Source organism: Eurosta solidaginis, chromosome 4 (assembly GCF_040869045.1).
Source record: "Eurosta solidaginis isolate ZX-2024a chromosome 4, ASM4086904v1, whole genome shotgun sequence".
Classification (NCBI taxonomy): Eukaryota; Metazoa; Arthropoda; class Insecta; order Diptera; family Tephritidae; genus Eurosta; species Eurosta solidaginis.
This window is the reverse complement of record NC_090322.1, coordinates 196,691,001-196,712,388: the sequence shown is the minus strand read 5'-3', so window position 1 is coordinate 196,712,388 and position 21,388 is coordinate 196,691,001. Positions and strand designations below refer to the sequence as shown.

Sequence of the window (21,388 nt, the reverse complement as noted above, 5' to 3'; positions counted from 1 at the left end):
TACTCAAATCTTTTTGCCTAACTTGAAGCAACCAAGCGTGAAAAGCGCTTACAAAGAAGCTGAAAAAAGCACAAAAATTAAATTACAATGATGAACATATGTGCGGTACATATAAAATAGTAAGAATCTCAAAAATATATTAAAAGGATTACATTTTTGATATTAATAACGCTAGCATACGGTGAGCTCCTCACATTTTGTAAAGCCAGTGCCCGTAGGTATGTAGCTGCGTAAATTTCATTAGCGTTTGTGGTTTAACGATGTGAGTTAATATTTTTGGCGGCATTTCTCCTTGCTGAAAAAAGTAATTAAAATATTTTAGTGGGGATTGAGGGGATCGTACAGTACAGTCGGAAAATATTAGAACGTGATGAAAAAAGTTGTTTTTGTCAGTTTATCCTATATCTAATTTATTAAAATATTATTCACATATTCGCAGAAGTATTGTACATTCAACATAGTTCTACGATCCGAAGACATTTTTAATGAATTTTACTGAAAGTTCCATCAAAATTTATAAGAAAACAGTGTCAATGTTACTTTAAGCGTTTTTCTTGAAAATGGTTACCTTATGCTTTAATGACTGCAACGCACAATTTCGGCATTCTTTGAAGCGTTTGATGTGGAATATTATTCCACGCTTCGTTCAAACAATCCCAGAGGTCAGGAGGGCTTGTTGACTCTAGATCTCTCACATATCAATCCAATTCTTCCGACATTAGCTCGATGGGATTTAAATGAGGGGATTGTGGGGGCCACTCCATTCTATCAAGGTCCCGACTTTTTTTCGTTCTAAATAAGAAGTTGAACGTTGTGATGTATGTTTCGGATCGTTATCTTGTTGGTAAATGAATCCACGATAAATCATATTAATGCCAGATGGTATTGCATGGCGTTGAAGTATACTGTAATACTGTCCTTTTTCCACAATTCCTTCAATTTGTTTAGTTGAGAAACGCCAGCGCAGCTGAAACAGCCCCAAATCATCACTGAACTACCGCCATGTTTCACAGTTGGCACAATGCAATCTACCTTGAATCTTTCATTAACGCTTCTGTGAACATATTACCGCCTATGGCTACCGGAAAGTTCGAATTTTGATTCGTCTGACCATAAATCGTACAGTCAATATGTTCTTGAGCAAGTAGAAGTGGCTTTCTGACAGCAATTCGTCCAATCATACCTTTTTCTTTAAGCCGGCCTTTGACTGTCGTGAGCGATATTGGTGAATCCAAGTCTTCATTGATTTCAGCACGAAATTCTGATGCAGATTTACGTCGATTGGCCTTAATTATAACATATATTTCTTTGTCGATTCCTTGATTTGTCTTTCTTGGTCGACCAGATCATTTTCTGTTAGTATTTTGTCCAGTTTCCCGATATGTTCTAAATGCCGTATGAACTGAACACAGATATATTTGCAACAGTTTGGTTATTTCTCCATGGTTTTTCCCTGTTTTTTGCAAAAATAATGATTTGGGCTCTTATTTTGATGGATATTTCCTTTCGCTTTACCATTTTCAATCTGGAAAAATACAATTCTGAGGCTAAACTGACAACAACATCTTTTTTATATTGTACTAATACTTTCCGGCTGTACTGTTTATAATGCTGCAACTTACAAATGTAATTCCTCCTAAGCCAAATAATAAAACTAAGAACATCAAGTCTTCCTCCACCAGTCCTTTCTCTTCCTCTGCCGAAAAGTGCTGGTGCTCGTTGAAATATTTTTTGAGTCTCTTCAAAAATTCACATCACCTAGTCTGCAAAACTGTCGAACTTTTCTTCATATCCGATAAAAACTCGTTCAGTTCACCTTTGAGCTTCCTTCGTTATGAATCGCAATGCTTCTGAAGAATATTTTATACTCAGCTCAGCAAAGCTCATAGAGTATAAAAAGTTTGAAGCTGTTTTCTGTGAAGTGGACAAGGGACTAATCTATTTGAACAAATCCTAATAAAGGTTGGATTTTCTGAAATTTGGTACATAGGTAGCTCTTTGCCTAGGTTACTAGGAAATGGAGCAGGGACCGATTGGGGCGAGGACTGGAATTGCGACTGGGAGTGGGGCTGGGAATGGACAAGGGACTGGGATTTGGGCTCTAGGACTGTGACTGGGATTGAGAGCGGGACTTGGAATGCGACTGGTAATGGGAGAAGGAGTGGGACTAGGACGCTAGGTCTGGAACTGGGACTTGAACTTGGGCTGTGTCACTGGAACTGCGACTGGGACTGGGAATAAGGAATGTGAAACTGAGGAATGAGAACAACTAGAGGGAAGAGAAAATAGGGAAAGAGATAGAGTTGTTCGAAGATATAGTGAAATGGATATATGCTGTGAAAAAGAAGTGAGGGAAAAGACGGAGAGGGAGAAAGAAACGCAGAGAAAGAGACAGCCAAGCAGAGTTCAAAGCGTTGGGCTGGGACTGGGAATTAGAATTGGAGCAGAACTAGAGGGAATAGAAAAGAGGGAAAGAGATAGAGTTATCCGAAGATAGTGAGAGGGATATATGGAGCGGAAAAGATGTTAGGAAAAAGGCGGAGAGGGAGAATGAGATGCAGAGAAAGACAGCTAAACAGCGCTCAAGGCGTTATATTGACCATATGCAACTCTAAGCTCGGCGATAACTGTAAGACGATACTATGCGAAGCAGCAAACTTTGCGCCTATCACGTTCACCTGGGTACCTGGTCACAGAAACATTGACGTCAATCAATAAGAGGATGAAGTAGTAAGAGCGGGTGCATGGTTAGACACCACTGAGGCTGTTAAGGTGCACCAATAAAAATACGCTTGCCAATCTCAAGAAAGTCACAATTGGCACTTTGTGTTCCACGGGCACCTGTAAAATTACCAAGCAAGCTTTATTCGAAAAGCAGAACGGAACAAATTACAGCCGCAATTAAAGGACAGTATCCGTTTGGCTTATACGCCTAAAGAATAAGAATTCACTTCAACGACAGGTGTAGGAACTGGTGTCAAGACCGTCGCAGGGAAACAGCCACCTTTACTCTCTCCAAGTACACAGCCCTAGCGAATAAAATATCCGGTAGGTTAGGTAGTTTTGTGCTACCCGATATGAGGGCGGTATCAAAATTCATCCACAAACGACACCAGTGTATTGATCCAAAAAAATGTTTTCAGTAAAACACACAAATAGGTTATAGAAGGTTATTTGTCCCAGGAGAATGTGCATCAAAATGGCGCCTAGAGTACTACTTGGGACCGGCCTCTCTGACCATGAAGCACAGAAACCAACCAAACCACAGTCCCGATTTTGGTTTCATTATTCATACACCATATTTTTTAGTAGAACTGTTGTAAATTTTTTTGGCAGCACCATCTCTTTTCTTCTTCTAATTAGACTTTTCCCTCTTCTCTTGACGTTACAGCAATGCAAATATTTTCCATGCTTTGAGGTCGTAGAAAATATGTTAAGTAATTTCCACGACGATGGCTCATTTTGAATTGTGACAAAAGCTCAAGTGAGGAAGTACTAATTAGAAGGGAGGAAGAAGTTGGTGGGAGAATTACCACTAAAGAAAGGCGTAGAAAGGAAAAATGTGTCAATATTAGAACAACAACAGCAGCAACTGCAACTAGTACAGTATTGAGACTACAAAAGCTGTCACTGGTACAAACCAACATTTTCGCACTCTTTGCGCAGTCGTTATATAGAATAATAAAGTTGTTCGTGGAAAATATCCTTGAGGGAGTGTACATACGTACAATGTACGATACTCGCTGTCACATAAAATGGCCTCTAAACTTTTGTACGTAAGAGCGGCCCTAACAGTACTTCATTTATTACTCAAACTGGTACTCCTGATTGTTGACGACTAGCTGCTGTTGTTGTACAAACTTTGTTACATGTTGCGCAGTTGTTGTGGTATTTCCGTTGCCAATGGCATGCTTCCCTATTGGCGTTGCTGCTTTTGTAACTTTTATCCGGTTTCGCTTCTCGAGGCAATGTGAGCTGCGGTTATCTCATTTGACGTTGATGAGCGCTGCTATTTCCTTAACGCGGCAAAGTGTAAGTGTCTTTGCCATGACTAATTATTAGATACCGGCAACTCCGGACAATCTACGCCTGTCGCCGTGATATTTAAAATAATATTTGCATGCAATGTACGTGGTAAGTGGAAGTTACAATGGCTTTTGCTGACATGAGTGAATATCATCAGATATGATGAAGACATGAGCCGCTGTGGTTTTGTACTTATTTGCTTCTTTGGGCTTTCAAATTTAAAAACGTCAAATCCTTGCATTGGCAAATGACAAAGGATTTATAAAAACGTGAGGCGTAGCATAACCTATTTAAAGTTCAGTTGGTCTTACTTATGACCATCAATAGAAATTTGACGCGTCTAACGCTTTTATTTAATTGTCTGATCAACGCCTTAGATTGATGAGGAGTGTGATGACTAGTACCAAGGACCTACCTAATTATTTTCTAGGTTTTAGTACTATTGTTACTTAATGTAAGCATTGCTTTCAATAAAACTGTTTAAATTAAAATTTGTTTTATTTTACTTAAATTTCACTAACAAAATTTGAACTTAGGTGCTCCAAAGTATTTTGACGTCTCTTTTACCGGCAAATGCATTTTTTTGTCGAAATTTCACTAACAAAATTTGAACTCATGTGCTCCTAAGTATTTTGACGTCTCTTCTACCCCAAATACGACTTTTTTTAATATCTCGATCATTACGCCACCTGGCGGCGGTGGCTTTCTATTCATGTATGTATTATGTGTTCCAAATATGAGCCAAATCGGACCACAAATAAGATTTTTGGAAATGCTTCGATCCATGCGCCACCTATCGGAGCTTTTTTCTTATTATTGCCTTGTCATCGGGTTCTGAACTATATTCCAAGTTTGAAGCTTGTAGCTTTTCGGGAAGTTTTAATTACAAAATTCGTGTCGGCTGGACGGCCTGTCAAGTCAAGCTAAATAAAACCGTTTAAAAAAATGGCAAGATTGAAAGCGGCTTATCAAGACACATCAACTGCATGCAGAATTATTTATTTGGCTCTAGATCATTACCATGATATAGACGCTAATATGCCCTTTACTTGATGCTTCCCAAGCAGAAAATCCTTAAAGGCCAAAAGGTCTAGGAAATTGTGGCGTTGCTGGTAAATGTGAGGGTGCTTTTGACGGGGTCATTCCCAAACGTCGGTTCCTAGTTGCTTGCATCATTCTCCCCTTGCTGGGTTGGAGCGTTCTCTTGGTGACACCTGGCACCGCTTCGGTGGCGAATTCGAGCGGTGACCTTGTTCTTTCCCCTATAACTTGATTCCCTTTCTTGTTCCAGCTCCGATCAGTTCCGATATCCCCTTTCGCTATTCTATTATTTAGCCCAGGACCGACAATACGTGACGAACAGCCACAAACTGCATTAGGTGACCCAAGAATATGATGGATCTAGAAAGGACAACTCGATAAAACTTGTAGTTCCGAGTGTGATTCGTACCGTACTCTTAGCATGAATGCACTGCGTTAGTGTGTCTTATAACGGATACTTGACGGTTGTAATAGGTCTTACTGGGGGCTATGCCTAGCTGACCTACTTTTCCTTATACTTACTTACTTACTTAATTGGCGCTTAACCGTCTAAATGGTTATGGCCGTCCAACAAGGCGCGCCAGTCGCTCCTTCGCTCCGACAACCGGCGCCAATTGGTCACACCAAGGGAGTTTAAATCGTTTTCCACCTGGTCCTTCCAACGGAGTGGGGGCCGCCCTCTACCTCTGCTTCCATAGGCGGGTTCCGATAGAAACACTTTCTTGGCCGGAGCATCATCTTTCATTCGCATAACATGGCCTAGCCAGCGCAGCCGCTGCGTTTTAATTCGCTGGACTATGTTGATGTCTGCGTATAGCTCGTACAGCTCATCATTAAATTTTCTTCGGTACTCGCCATCGCCAACGCGTAGAGGTCCATAAATCTTTCGAAGAACTTTTCTCTCGAACACTCCCAAAGCCGCTTCATCTGCTGTTGTCATGGTCCATTCTTCTGCCCCATATAGCAGGACGGGTACGATAAGTGACTTGTAGAGTATGATTTTCGTTCGCCGAGAGAGGACTTTACTTTTCAATTGCCTACCTAGTCCAAAGTAGCATTTATTGGCAAGATTGATTCTTCGCTGGATTTCAGTGCTGATGTTGTTGCTAGTGTTGATGCTGGTTCCCAAATAAACGAAGTCTTTTACTATTTCGAAATTATGGCTGCCAACAGTAGCGTGGTTGCCAAGGCGCATATGCGCTGACTCTTTGCTCGATGACAGCAGGTACTTCGTTTTGTCCTCATTCACCATCAAACCCATATTTACCGCTTCTTTTTCCAGCTTGGAGTAAGCAGAACTAATAGCGCGGGTGTTTAGGCCGATGATATCAATGTCATCAGCATATGCCAGTAATTGCACGCTTTTATAGTATATTGTTCCAGTGCGGTTAAGTTCTGCAGCTAGTATAATGTAAAAGTAAAAATAAAAATTTAACAACCAAAACAGGAGCTGAGTAGCTTTCAAAAAATGATGCGAAGATGAAGGTTATCCGTCAAGTTAAATTTCACCACTCTAAGTTTGTTTCAGTTAATTTTCTCTCTACATTGAATAGGGCGGAGGGGATATATTCTTTTTCCAGGAGCCATGACTGAGGCTGTGAAAATTGAACACCTTGGTGCGTGGGGATGCAGGAAGGCCTAAATCCTGTGTGCTTGTTAACAAGGAGATTAAATCTTTTATTCTCTCTATTAGAAATACATTGTGGGTGGTCTTAGCGTATGTGTCCCACGGGGTTGTAGCGGGACCACCTGCCATACTTGGTGAAATCACCGCTGAAGAAAGGCGGAGAGGTGTTAGCGTGATTGTGCCTACCGATTTGAAATCCCACCACACCAGAGGTGAGTAATATTTATATATATATATATATATATTTATTGTATATGTAACAGGGGGTATGGCGTGACTTTTGCTACAGCGGTAAGGAACGAGGTCCTGCGCCTCACCCTGCTTAGTAGAGAACTGGTAGATCGGATATCGGGTTGGAGGATTCTGAACGAGCACTCCTTCTCTGATGACCGATATATTCGGTTCCCTGTCCTGGTAAAATGACTTTAGGAACCCTAAAAGCAAGACTTGTACTGTAGGAAGCTGAAGGGAGATATCGCTTGGGGCCTTGCGACTTTAGATCATGCAGTAGGCGGCTCTTCAATAGAGCCAGGAGGAGTAACAACACCTACCTTGGCATTAAATATCATGCTGAACATAGATCCAGTATATAAAAGGAAAGGCGGCCACGGCATGGTTGTTGATTTGGCTTTGTGATATGGGCTATGGGCTTTTTTACTTTGGGCATTCTAGCCTTCTAGTCAATTTTATCCCTGAGAGGACAGACTAGTGTGTGCCGATAACTGCGTCCTATGCAACCTTCCATCCAGTCATTCCCCCAGGAGAGGAATTGAGAAGGTGGCTCATCTGGGGAAGGGGACCAGTTAGGTTGTTCACGGATGGTTCTAAATTGGACGGAAATACTTGTGGGAGGTATTTTGTCAAGAGTTTATATAAGTCACAAGTTTAAGTTGGCTGATCACTGCATCGTCTTTCAAGCAGAATTTACTGCGGTCAAGGATGCGGTGGATTAAATGCTATCCAGTGCTACTATTTTAATATCTACTATGATTTCCAGGCGGTTATCTGGGCCTTGAGTTCAAATATGGTGCAATAGAGGGTGGTCTGGGAGTGCCTTGTTTACGATTGCATCCAAATATTTTATGATTAATATTGAGTCCGAGCCATAGTGATATCCTGGGCAGATATCAAGCGAATCTCTTAGTCTGCATCGGTACAATTGAGCCGAAAGAAGATGGCTGCACAGATTACGAGATTCCGCTGGCCACCTGTGGTCTGCTCCTGCATAGGTGGGCATCGATTCAGCTCAGCAAGTATTGGGCGGACACTGCCTCTTACAGGCTAGCAAAATCCTTCTGACCGGAAGTGGTAGGCAGGAAATCTGCAAAAATAATTGGGTTCACTAAGCCTCATCTATCAGTGGTTGTTGGGGTTTCGACAGGTCCAATGGGAATATATGCAGAACTTCTCAATATACTAGAAACCCCATTTTTCTGCAGAGTCACTTTAGCTTGATTGCGAAGCTTTTTCCAGAACTAGGCGAAAGTATTTCACTACCGACTTACTTGGAACTCCGAAGGATGTACCTACGTCACCGTTATTTTATGTGTTATCACAACGGACCATTATCCAAGTCCAAGTAAGCTTGTTCAATATACCGACTTCTTAGGTCTAAGAGCAGAAATCGAAATGAATAAGCCTTCCCAAATACACTTATGTTATTTATTCTGCAGCTGAGTTATAAATTTATCTCAATACGTCTAGCACCAGCTCTTTAGAGGTGAAAGAAATTCATACTCACAAGTTTTACAAGCTTTACTTAAATTCAGCTACAACTTTTAATGCTTTTGTATTGGCCTTTGCTGTCTTTTAATTTCATTTAGAATTAGATTATTTCCCATTATGCTTTCAGGGCTTATGAATAATGATACTTCTATTAAGCTTATTGCCAGTTTTAGCAAGTTGAGCTTTAGTATCTATGCAGGCTCATGTTTATTAATTAGAAACTTTTGGACTTTACTCGTACATAATTTATATTTGTATTTGCGCAATTATTTGGGTGTCCTAGAATCTTTTGAATCTTATATTACCCACATAAAAGCCTTTTTTAATTTTCTTGTCACTAAAGTATAAGCGGATATATGTATAAATATCCCAATATATCCTCGTGCGTCGCCGGTTGATGCTCAAATGCAAAGGGGCTTTTAAACAAACTCATCCACCAAGTTAGGTAGAGGGAGTGTTGTGCGTGTGTGAAAAAGCTCATATTTAGGTTTTGCACTTTATACTCACAGTTTAGGCATTAAGCTCACTTGCCGAGGACTGCACGAAAGTTAGGGCAGTTGAGTTTGCGCGCAGATCTCGCTGGATCATGGGTAATCGAGGCATTCCCACCTTTTTTTCCTGAACGTTCACCAGCTTTATATGGATACACGAAGGGCTACCGAGTCAACGAGTTTGACAGTCTTAGCACACAACAACTCACCATTTCAAAGAACATCCATATGCGACAGTATTACAAAGTGCTAACCATTCTGCGACTCACCACCTCTGTCGAGGAGCTATAAAGATGGGAAGCGGGAAAAAGAGATAGTAAAGATAAAGAAAAAGCTCAAGAAGTAGACCAAGAAGAAGAAAGAGATAAAGGAAAAGCGGAAAGAGATAACGTGTGTGGAAGAAAGCAGGGTGTGAAGAAAAAAAGAAAAGGAAATAATTATGGGAATGAAAAATAAGAAAGAGCTAAAGGTGCAAAGAGCAAGGAGTTGTTAGGGGAAGCTAAGAAATCTAATGAGTTGAAGATGAAAAGTGTGAGAGAGGGAGCAGGAAAAAGTAATCTAATTACAATTTTTTTTATTCGCTGATTTTAATTCCTCGCTTTTCAATGTATGGGTGTACTGAATGTGAGACCAGTCGGCGCATAAATGCGAATTTCCCAATTAACTTAGATCCACTCTCTGGAAGGCTTCACTACTAGGACATATTTTGGCAGGAATGAAAATGGAGGTATGGTAACTGAGGGACAGAGTTTGCTGAAGAGACGGATTTAGCATTTCTTCTCATTGCTATACAACCAGGGAAAAACGTACCCGATAGCCCACTTGCTAGTGACGGAATATACATTCCGACCTCAACGAAGTGATAATGGCAATATTTCGACTACAGAAGAACAGAGCGCAGGGCAACGAGCTGTTCAAACACGGCAGCGAAAATCTGGTAAAAACTATGCACCAACTTCTATGCAATACAGGGTCGGCGGCCGCATGCCTACGTATTGGCAAATATAAGTGCTCTGCCTAATCTAAAAAAGATGTTATCCCATAAACCGCGCAAACTACTGCGGTATCAGCCTACTTAATATCACGAAAAAGTCCCTTTCTAGCGTGTTGCGACAAAGTGAACAAACTAATTGGACCTTAACAGTGCGACTTTAGACCTGGTTAATCTACTATCGACCTGATCTTCCTGATACTCCAAATATTGGGGAAGACTCACAATATGGTAATCGCATTGCAGCATCTTCTTGTCAACTTCAGAGTAGCGAACCAATTTTATCTTAAAAAAGTTAAAGTAATGAACAAAAGCCCGAAGGATTCGCTTACTAGATCACTTCTTTTCAAATGCTCGAAGACGCTCCGGTCACATGCAATAAGCCGCATGCTGATATAGAGGAGGTGACATGTTAGAGATTATCTGTTAACCCTAATAAAGCTGCGTTGGTTCTCTATGCTCTGAGAAGACAACTTATGACGTTAAAACTATTTGTGACCAACACGAAAACTAGTTTGTGTACGGAAGCATATCACACAAGAGTAGCCCTCATGTCATATGCTGATTTAGAGACATACTAGTCATTAAATGGTATGAACCATATTGACACCTATGCTTCTCAGTTTATTTGCAGCAAAATCCTAAAATAATAGGTGAGATTAGCAGTCATGTTATAGAAGCTATAAACTGCGCTAGCAGCCCCTTGAAACTGTTTCGCTACACAATCCCTTGAATTCCCTGATTTGTGATGGCATGGCAAGTGCGACGAGAATGTACCTTCACTTTTATCCTTACAGAATTAGTATTGCTACGAATATTAGCAACACTAAGGGGTACTGCCATCTCTAAGCCGATGCTAAGCAGTAACGTAATGCACATCAATAATGTCTACACATATGTACGTACACGCAGCGAAGAAGAGATGCACAAACACATGCAGATGTCTTATCTGAGATGCTCCTAAAAGTATGCAATTATAATTGTGGAAGTGTCGCTCACACATACAAGCGCATGGGGTATGAGAGAAGCTACAAAAGTTATACATCTGTAGTTATAGCTGAACAAACTAGTAAGTTCTGGAATTGGAAAAGCAGGAAAAACAGGAAGTATGCAACTAGGAAATCAGACAGTATAAAAAGGCGACAACAGTAGAGGCGAAAGATCAGTTTCATTTAAGCTATCAGTCAATTTGGTTATTAAGCAAGCTAGTTGCAAAGTATAAGTATTATTGTGAAGTACTTTAATAAAGGCCATTTTTCCATTATTCAATATTGGAGTTATTTATTCAACAGCTTAGTGATTCGAACTTAGCAGAAGGTTGCAAATAAGAGGATTTGCAATTAAATTCGTTGCAGTATGTTAGACAATAAGGAAACATATTGGGGCATTAAAAAAAAATACGAATATTTCAATCATCTTTTGCCGAGAACCACTTTTTCATTGTGCCATGAAAACCCGCTCAAGAGATGGTTTATCTCTTAACTGAATTAGGGCAAGGAATGACGGAAATATCTTATCAGTCATTAAAGACATCATGGATCAATCGAAATAACATAAAACTTCAGGAAACCTTCGGAAAGAATGATCGGCTGAGAGACTTGATGCTTTGATTTATAAAAATTCTGTGAGGGTAAATCGGAAGCTGGATTTATGGGCCACGCTTTAAGGAAATTTTTCCAACGGTCTAATACCAACTATGCTTCAAAGAGAAATGTATGCGATGTAGGTTACGGTAAGAAAGTCTGAAAAAGGTTCATTCTCTAAGCGCATCTGCATTATATCAGAAATAAAAATAGCCTTGCGTGCCTTGTGGTCTTACACAATAGTCTCTTAACTAGCGCATTGGAGCCGTTCGTAGCCAGAAACAGATTTGCTAGCTACTTCAGAGTCATAATTTCATTAAACAAGTGGACGATCTTGCCACTGCTTCAGGAACATATAATATGAATTCTAATTCAGACTAATATTATTATGAATTTTGATATGCAATTTTTTTATTCAACTCGATTTCCTATTCTTTTTCGTATAAGTATTAGCATTCGCGGTCCCCTCAAGGACATTTTCTATTAACACCAATACAAGCCTACCCGATATAAAAAAAAAAAATGCAAGGCGCGATTACCTCCGAAGAGATCTAAGGCCGAGCTTCTCTTCCAATTTGCGTCGTGCTCCTCTTGATTTTCCCTACAAATTGGCCGGACGGGACCTACATGTTTTATGCCGACTCCGAACGGCATCTGCAAGGCAGATGAGTTTTCACTGAGAGCTTTTCATGGCAGACATACACCCGCAGCGCTTGCCAGACACTGCTGAGGGGCGACCCCGCTTAGAAAAATTTTCTGCTAATTGAAACACCTTATTTCTAAAATTTTGATATTGCTTTGCCCGGGGTTTGAACCCAGGGCATACGGTGTGGTAGGCGGAGCACGCTACCATCAAACCACGGCGGCCGCAGCCTACCCCATAAACTTCTAAATTTCTTTTATAGTGGCGATGATGTTGCCACATATTTAAAGTAATGCTTCACGCTTCACACTTTAGCACTTTCTTTCCTTTTTTGAAATATAATTCCGGAGGATTGAAAACGATGTACTCCACCCCAAAAGTCATACTCTTCCAATTCTTATCTGATTCTAGTTAATTTAGATGAAGGGTTTTTCATTGAAAATAAATATGTTAAGGATCGATGATCTGTTTTCACTGTGAATTTTCTGCCATAAACATATGGTCTAAAATATATAATGGCCCAATGAATGGCCGCCAATTCTTTTTCGATCGTGGCTTCATTTATGATGATCTTGAGGCATGGCAATTGGTAATTGTTTTCTTTCATACTCTTGGCTTAGCACAGCTCCGCAAGCATAACCACTTGCATCAGTTGTAATACAGAACTCGGGATATTGTAGGATATTTGGAGTAATTAATGCATTTTTTAGGTAGTTGAATTATTTTTCGCAGTCGTCTTTCCAATTGAAGATGACATTTTTCTTACTGAGCCTTGTTAGTATTCTAGCGTATTCCGCGAAATTCGGTATGAATCTTCTATAATAATTACAAAATGCGACAACTATTTTTGCTTCATCAGCATTTTTGGGAGTTAAGTAATTTTGAACTATTTAAATTTACATATTTGGGTCTGGTAAAATTAAAGTACTTGTGCATTTATGTCCAAGATAAGTAACTTCTTGTCTGAAAAATAAACATTTATCGGGATGTAATTTTAAATTATATTTTCTGCAAGTTGAAAATACATTTCTTAAACTTTGTATCATATTGTAACGAATCTGTCGCAAATCCTCTTATTTGCAATCCTCTGCTAAGTTCGAATCACTAAACTGTTGAATAAATAACTCCAATATTGAATGATGGAAAAATGGCCTTTATTAAGTACTTCACAATAACACTTATACTTTGCTACTCGCTGGCTTAATAACCAAACTGATTGATAACTCAAATGAAACTCTACTATTGGCCGCCAGATCGCGTGCTTAATCAAACTGATTGATTGCTCAACTCAAACTGAATTACTTCTTACTCGCCTGCCCCGCTTTTATAGTTTACGCTGCATACTTCTAGGCTCTTCGATTTCCAGAACTTTCTAGTTGTTTCGGCTACAAAATCGCCAGCCACAACTACGTGCACAAATTATTGCTCTATCTTGTGACAACTCAGATAAGATATATGCCTGTGTTTGTGCATTGCCGCTCCGCTGCTCGTATACGTACATATGTGTAGACGCAATTATTTATTCGTTTATGTAGATACATAAAGATTGAATTATTGATGTGAATGTTTGTAGTTTACAGTCTCTCGCGCGCACATAGGCATATAAGTAAATGCATCTGTGTGTGACATCTCTCTGGCTGCCTTATATATGTGTATACTTGATTTAATTATTAACGTAAATACTGCTTATCGTGGCCTTGGCATCGCCTTAGTGATGGTATAACTTAGTGATGTTAATATCCGTGACACTGCCCTCCACCTAAGTCTGATCGTCCCGATCAGACAAATCTCTCGATCTAAACGCTGCTAGCATCGCCATATGTACCACTCTTCTGCTCCGTGGTTTCTCAATGCTTTGTATGCGGTAGATGATATCACTGATCTTCTTCACAACCTTGTACGGGCCTTCCCAACTGCACCGAAATTTGGATGGAACACCTTTCCGCCGGTGAGGGTTGTATAACAGTACCAAATTTCCCTCCCGGAAACCTTCCGAATTATTTTCCTTGTCGTACCTGTGTTTCATCTTACTACTCATTATCCTCGATCGTTCCCTCGCACTCTGTTGCTCGGCCAATGAAGAACTACTTCGCAGAGCTTGCGCTGGACGGATTTGCTTTGCATAATCAGTATCGTTCCGACGCTTCACAACAGTAGTGCGCTCCGGCTTGAAACTACCCTCGCATTCTTTCTTCGTTTTAGTACGTCCGTTAGGGCTTTTCAATGCCAGTGTTTCTCTCACAGGTACTTTCGGTTTTGATTTGTTTGGCCCATTTGTTCCATCAACCTTTACCTTTGAATTTTGTAGCCTTCGTTGAGTCTTCTCCACCAGTACCCGATTACTGCTGAAACCTTTTTCCAAACTAAAGTTAAGTGGCACATCTTGGTTCTCATAACGCATCACCCTTCTCTGCATATCGATCTTGATGTCATGGTCAACCAAGAAATCCACTCCCAATATAACTTCATCAACAATCTTCGCCACAACAAATTTGTGTAGAACCATGACCTTCCCAATCAATACTTCACATATCACTTCTCCCTGAACTTGGTTATACTCGCCAGTGACCGTACGCAACTTTGCTCCAGGTAACGATTTTACTCTCCTGTTGACCAAGTCAGATCGGATCAAGGAATGAGATGCGCCCGTATCTACAGTCAGTACACGCTCCTTGCCATCCACATTCCCTCTGAAGGTAAGACTGCTCGATTTTCTACCAATTTGCGACACAGATATCACAGGGCATTCAATAGCTGGATCTAGCTCTCTACATCTTACTCGCTCTTGCTCATCTCCTCCAGCTTTGCGTTTACGCCCACCCACATTGTTGGAACTATTAGGACCAAGATCGCAATGACGTGCAATGTGACCGGACTTCCCGCATTTGAAGCATTTGATAACTTTTTCACTCCGCTTTTGCGATCCTTTCAGCACCTCCAATATTGCGTCTACCCACTCTGGCCTTTCTACTTCCACACGGCGTGCTTTGAAAACTGGCTTACACAGAAGCGACGCTGTTTCCTGAGTCAATGCATGGGATACCGTTTCAGAAAATGTTTGCTTTGGGTTCGCGTATGTGGCTCGCTTCGTTTCGACGTCCCGTATGCCATTTATAAAGCTCTGAATCTTCACTCTTTCCGTGTATTCCACGGGTGCGTCCGCATTTGCAAGATGAGCCAATCTTTCAATATCTGAAGCAAACTCCTGCAATGTCTCATTTGCTTTTTGGTAGCGGTTTTGCAACTCAATTTGGAATATCTGTTTCCTATGCTCGCTTCCATAACGTCGTTCTACAGCAGCCATCAATGTTTCATAACTGTTCCGTTCGTACACTGGAATCGTCTGTAAGATTTCCGCTGCAGGCCCTTTCAATGCCACGAACAGTGCAGCAACTTTATCTTCCGCATTCCAGTTGTTCACTGCTGCGGTCTTCTCAAACTGTAGCTTGAAGACCTGGAAAGGAACAGAACCGTCAAATGATGGTGTCTTTACCTTTGGATTGCTTGCTGAAACAGCTGGGCGGTTTAATTGTAACTGCTCCATACGACCTTTTAACGCTTCTATTTCGGCATCAATTTTGTCCTCGAGTTGTAAAATTTTTGCATGCTGCTCTTCCAGTTTCACAAAGAGCTGCGATGATACCTGTTCCGAAATTTGTGCCGACATTTCAGATATACGTGCCTCTTGCGCTTCCAGTTGAGATGCCAAATATGTCTTCTGTTCTTCCAAATGTGTTTCCATCTTAGATGTTATCTGTGTCGACATTTCTGACATACGCGTTTCTTGTGCCTCAATCTTCGATGTTATACGGTTCTCCTGTGATTCTAGTTGTTTTTCCATCTTGGATGTTATGCGTGTCTCCTGCGATTCCAGTTGAGATGTTATATCTGTCTTTTGGGATTCCAGTTGAGAAGCCACTGTCGATGTTTGAGCAGATATTGCAGCCAAAATCATGTTCAAGTCTGTGTTCGCCATTGTCTGCGGTGTTTCTTCCATTTTTGTTATTTCCTCGCCATCAAGATGAAAGTCATACTCTTCCACATCAATTCCTTCTGCTTCCATTGCCTCTCGTAGCCGTGCCTGAAGTTCAAGTTTAACGCCGCTTGTATTCAATCCACGGCTCTCCAACTCCTTCTTTAGTTGCTGGATCGTCAATTCACTGAACTTTGCCATGTCCTTGTTGTCCTCTGGAATTTATTCAACAATTCCTCTTCTGACACCAATTGTAACGAATTTAGTGCAAATCCTCTTATTTACAATCCTCTGCTAAGTTCGAATCAATAAACTTTTGAATAAATAACTCCAATATTGAATGATGGAAAAATGGCCTTTATTAAGTACTTCACAATAACACTTATACTTTGCTACTCGCTGGCTTAATAACCAAACTGATTGATAACTCAAATGAAACTCTACTATTGGCCGCCAGATCGCGTGCTTAACCAAACTGATTGATTGCTCAACTCAAACTGAATTACTTCTTACTCGCCTGCCCCGCTTTTATAGTTTACGCTGCATACTTCTAGGCTCTTCGATTTCCAGAACTTACTAGTTGTTTCGGCTACAAAATCGCCAGCCACAACTACGTGCACAAATTATTGCTCTATCTTGTGACAACTCAGATAAGATATATGCCTGTGTTTGTGCATTGCCGCTCCGCTGCTCGTATACGTACATATGTGTAGACGCAATTATTTATTCGTTTATGGAGATACATAAAGATTGAATTATTGATGTGAATGTTTGTAGTTTACAGTCTCTCGCGCGCACATAGGCATATAAGTAAATGCATCTGTGTGTGACATCTCTCTGGCTGCCTTATATATGTGTATACTTGATTTAATTATTAACGTAAATACTGCTTATCGTGGCCTTGGCATCGCCTTAGTGATGGTATAACTTAGTGATGTTAATATCCGTGACAATATGTTTTTCGGAGCAGCCCAATACGACTAAATCGTCCATGTACAAAAATGCTTGTGATGGTTTTAAACCAGCGAATGCCAATTTCATCATCCTCTGGAATGAGTTTGCAGCTACTTTGAGGCCATAAGATAATCTTTTGAAACGATAAGTACCGTTATCTTCTGAAAAGGATGTGACATCCCTTCACTCTGAGCTGAGTTCTATTTGGTGAAATCCAGACATTAAATCTAGGCATGAGAAATATTTCGCTCTTCCTAATGGATCCAGAATATCATTTATTCTAGGCAGCGGGAATTTATCAGCTGTTAATTTTTTATTTACTTGTCTGAAATCAACAACTAATCTCCACCTTTTTTTCTTGTTTATCCGGAAGGGATTGTTTAGGTACCAATAAAATAGGGTTGTTATATTATGAAGTTGATGGTTCCACTATATCATCTTGAATTAATTTATTTACTTGTTTTTGTTTATCTCACCCTTATATGCTTGAGGTAATCTATAATTTTTAATATAGACAGGAGTATTATCTTTCATATGCATTTTTTGTTTGTAAAAATTGTTGGTCGTGATTAATACTGTTTCCAAGGAAAATATATCAACGAATTCTGAACATAATGTGTTGAGTGATTTTCTAGCGAAAGGCGGGAAAGTTTTATTCAATCTTTCTAATTTTTCTTTGTTTTTAACCCTAGGACCTATACCCAAGTACAGGTGTGGCCAGTAGCTACTTTGGAGTGATGTAGCTCCTAAATCGCTAAATATATTGACTTGAAATTTTTGATCTAGGAAAACGAAGTAAATCTACGTTGATTGGTGTCTATTGTCGATTGGAGATATAAGCTTTCAAAGTTGACACCTACAACTTCTTATACCCGGGTACAGGTGTGGCCAGTAGCTTTTTTTCTCGTTTTTTCTCATTTTTTGAAGGAAAACATTTTTATTTATTATTTTCTTTATAAAATATTATTTTATTGATTATTTCTTATAACTAAATATGCAAACAAATTTAAATTATTCAATTGTCTTCATTATTTTCACAAATATTACATGTAAATGTATTTGAAGAATGCCGTATGCATATTGGGCGCTGACATATTCTGCACATGTTACGCGTTCGTCTTCTGTGTTGGTCATGGATGTAGCAGAGAAAACAGCTTCCAACCTGCTGTTTCTTTGGTTTTGCACCAGCAGCTGGAGACGTTGATGGCATATTGTCAGCACTTCCTTGCAAGGCCGTACTTATGAAACTCGCGACTGCAATTTTTGTGTTGAAGTTCCGCATCACTTGCTGATTCACCGACCGCTCTTCAATTATGGGCATAGACAGTTCCTTGGCGAGCTGGTGAAGAAATCTCTTACGCTTCGCATTGGTGCATCTGATGTTGGGATTATTCTCATAATATATGATGTACGCTGCCAATGCCGTCAAATCAATCATATTGAAGAATAGGGACAACGGCCAACGCTTTGTCATCCTTTGGCAAGTATATTCACCAAGCAATTGGTTCATCACGTCCACTCCTCCTTTTGTCTTGTTATAAAGCTCGATCATTTCTGGTTTGCCGCTTTCGCCAATGTGATCATCGTCATGCATTGATGATACTAATATAACTGCCTTGTTTTTTTTTCGGCACATAGGAGCAAATGGATATGTTGGGCCTAAAACCCAATGTACTTGACCTCTCTGCACGATCTTTGTGTGCCAACATCTCCTTTGGGATGTAGGGCTTATTTTTCTGCAGAGTTCCAACTGCCGTGAAATTCATAGATGACAAGCTTTCCAGTAGATTTAGGGATGTAAAAAAATTGTCCATCGTTATATTTCGGCCGGTTCCATGAAAGCGGCTTACTAAATCCTTGACCACGCGTTCACCCTGGTTAGTTTCCCGTCCCGTAGGTGCTTGGCCAGTGTATATTTGTCCATGCAGTGGATATGCGTTTTTGGCATCACATACCCACCACACTTCGATGCCATATTTTGCCGGTTTCGATGGGATTTATTGCGTGAAACGGGTGCTGCCACGATATGGAAGGAGCTGCTCGTCTACCGTTAGATATTCACTTGGCTTATATGGCTGCTCAAAGTTGTAGTTTATCATGGTCCACAGCTCGGATATTGGTGCAGCTTTGTCAGTTTCCAAACGTTGTGCCCAAGTGTTGCCATCGTCAAACCTTATAAACCGCAGTATGGCCTGAAAGCGGTTAATGCCCATTGACGCACGATATAATGGACAATTTTCCACCGACCACAAGTCCGGCGCACATTCGGCATTGCTGCGGTTAGCGCCAGTCATAATAAGCACTCCAATGAACGCATACATTTCGCTCAAAGTAACCTCCTTCCATGTTTTTGGTTCCGCCTCTGGATGTTTTGCGTTTAATTCCGCATTTGTAGCTTCTGATTTTTTGTTGGTGTAGCGTACTATAATATCCACCATTTCCGGAGTCATAAAACATTTATATTTATTGACTATTGACATCATAGTAGTTGATTTTGCGGGCCCACTTCGCTGTCGCAAAATATTTTGTTGCCTAGTTTGGCGTGCAAGTCGTGGCTGTGAGCTCCATATGGTACTATCACGTGCTACGAATTCAGCTGCACGCAAATTAATCTCCTCAGAATCATCTTCAGCATCGGATTCATTGTCAGATTCTTCGTAATCAGCCTCATCTACCTGGGCATTGTCAATTGTGTAATCAGGGTCTTCTACATCCGATTCAACCACGCCATCTGCTACTGCTACTTGTTCGCTTTCATCCCCTTCAGGGTCGGAAAATAATTCATCATCTGAGATTTCGTCAAACAGGTTTTGTATGTACTGCTCTTTTTCAGCGTCAGATAATCTATATAAAAATAATTAATTTTTATTCCATTTATGAAATTATATTTGAGTTATTTGTATTTACCTCATATATTGATTCGAAGACAAATATTCCATGTTCCTTCTGCTATCCATGTTGTAATATTTTAAATTTTTTCTGACTTGTTATTTTCACAAATATAAATCAACTTCACACTTCAAAAGAACGCTCAATGAATATAAACTCGCAAAACTGCCGTTTATATAGCTGCAACCCTTAAGTTTCTGGAAGCATTTCTTACCTGACTGGTAGTTGGATTATATCAAATGTTGTTTGTCAGCAAATTCTAGCAAGGGTACAATATAATGTCTTCTTCTAAATAATTAAGAGTGCGCGAAAAAGGTTGTATTCTAAAAATTCTAACAACAATAGAAATTATTGACTCCTTAGAAATAACTTAGAATGTGCGCAATTCTTAGAAGCAGGCTACAAATATATGTTTATAACTACTTAAAATGTTCGTAAGACAGTCAGCTACAACATTGCATTAAAAAAAGTAACTTGTTTCTCAGAAAAAATGAGGAAAAACGGGTAAAACAGGCAACCGGCCACACCTGTACCCGGGTATAAGAAGTCGTAGTAAAAGCTGGGTATAAGTCCTAGGGTTAAGTATATTTTAAATTTTTACATAATCCTCTAAATTTTCTGTTTTGATGTCATAATCTTGAATGATTGCATATCTATCTTTTGTATTAATTATTCTAATTAAAGCTTGATTTGAGTTTACTATCGTGTTGGCTATAAACAATGCCATCAGACAATTCTTGATGAGATTCTAATAGTTCATTATTGTTACTTTTGATATGAACCTGTCTAATTACTTCGGATCTTGCGGGTATTGTAATGCTATTGATTGTTGGTTTATTCGCTATTTGTATAGCTATATCTTCTGGGTAATCATATGGTCGTAGTACTAGGCTATCCCCATTTTTATTATAATCTAAAATGCAATTCTATTTTTTAATCAAATCGAGTCCCAAAATTCCATCTCATGGGATTGGGAAATTATCTTCTACAATGTGAAATTTATGTCGTATTAAAAGACTATCATCTGCTAGACCTGCTTTTACTGTTCCAAGTGTGCTTGTTATGCCTCGGCCAATACCTTTTAAATATGTGATCTGTGAGTTATTATTTGTGAGATTACTTCCAATTTGACCCTTCTTTATAATTGAGATATCCGCTCCTGTATATATCAGAAACGTTGAAGTTGACTTATTTAGGGTATTATTGGAAGATATGTAGCTGTTCAGATGCAAGTTGAATGTACATACTTTATTACCCTTCGAGTTTACTGTTGGGAGTGGAGCTTGCTGGTTTTACTGTTGGTTTAAATTACGGAGATTTCGCGTGTTATTTTGATTAGATGATCTTGACTGACCTCCAAAATTGCGTCTTGGCAAATTATTATTTATTTATTATTATTATTATTATTATTATATTTTTTTTTTTTTTTTTTTTTTTTGTGTTAC

The 21,388-nt window shown here is 39.7% G+C and overlaps 2 protein-coding genes across 2 annotated transcripts in view; both read right to left on the bottom strand.

Moving 5' to 3' along the window:
- Positions 1 to 21,388, bottom strand: part of Mct1 (Monocarboxylate transporter 1) — an 854,653-nt gene that overhangs the window by 612,757 nt on the left and 220,508 nt on the right. The gene's annotated exons all lie outside the window — the stretch shown is intronic.
- LOC137248754 (uncharacterized) lies at positions 1,029 to 20,026 on the bottom strand. Its single transcript, XM_067779661.1, has 4 exons — positions 19,962 to 20,026; positions 19,566 to 19,898; positions 9,180 to 9,195; positions 1,029 to 1,286 (listed from the first exon to the last, which is right to left on the bottom strand). The coding sequence occupies exons 1-4, from the start codon at positions 20,009 to 20,011 to the stop codon at positions 1,029 to 1,031; spliced, it is 657 nt and encodes a 218-aa protein (XP_067635762.1). The 5' UTR covers positions 20,012 to 20,026.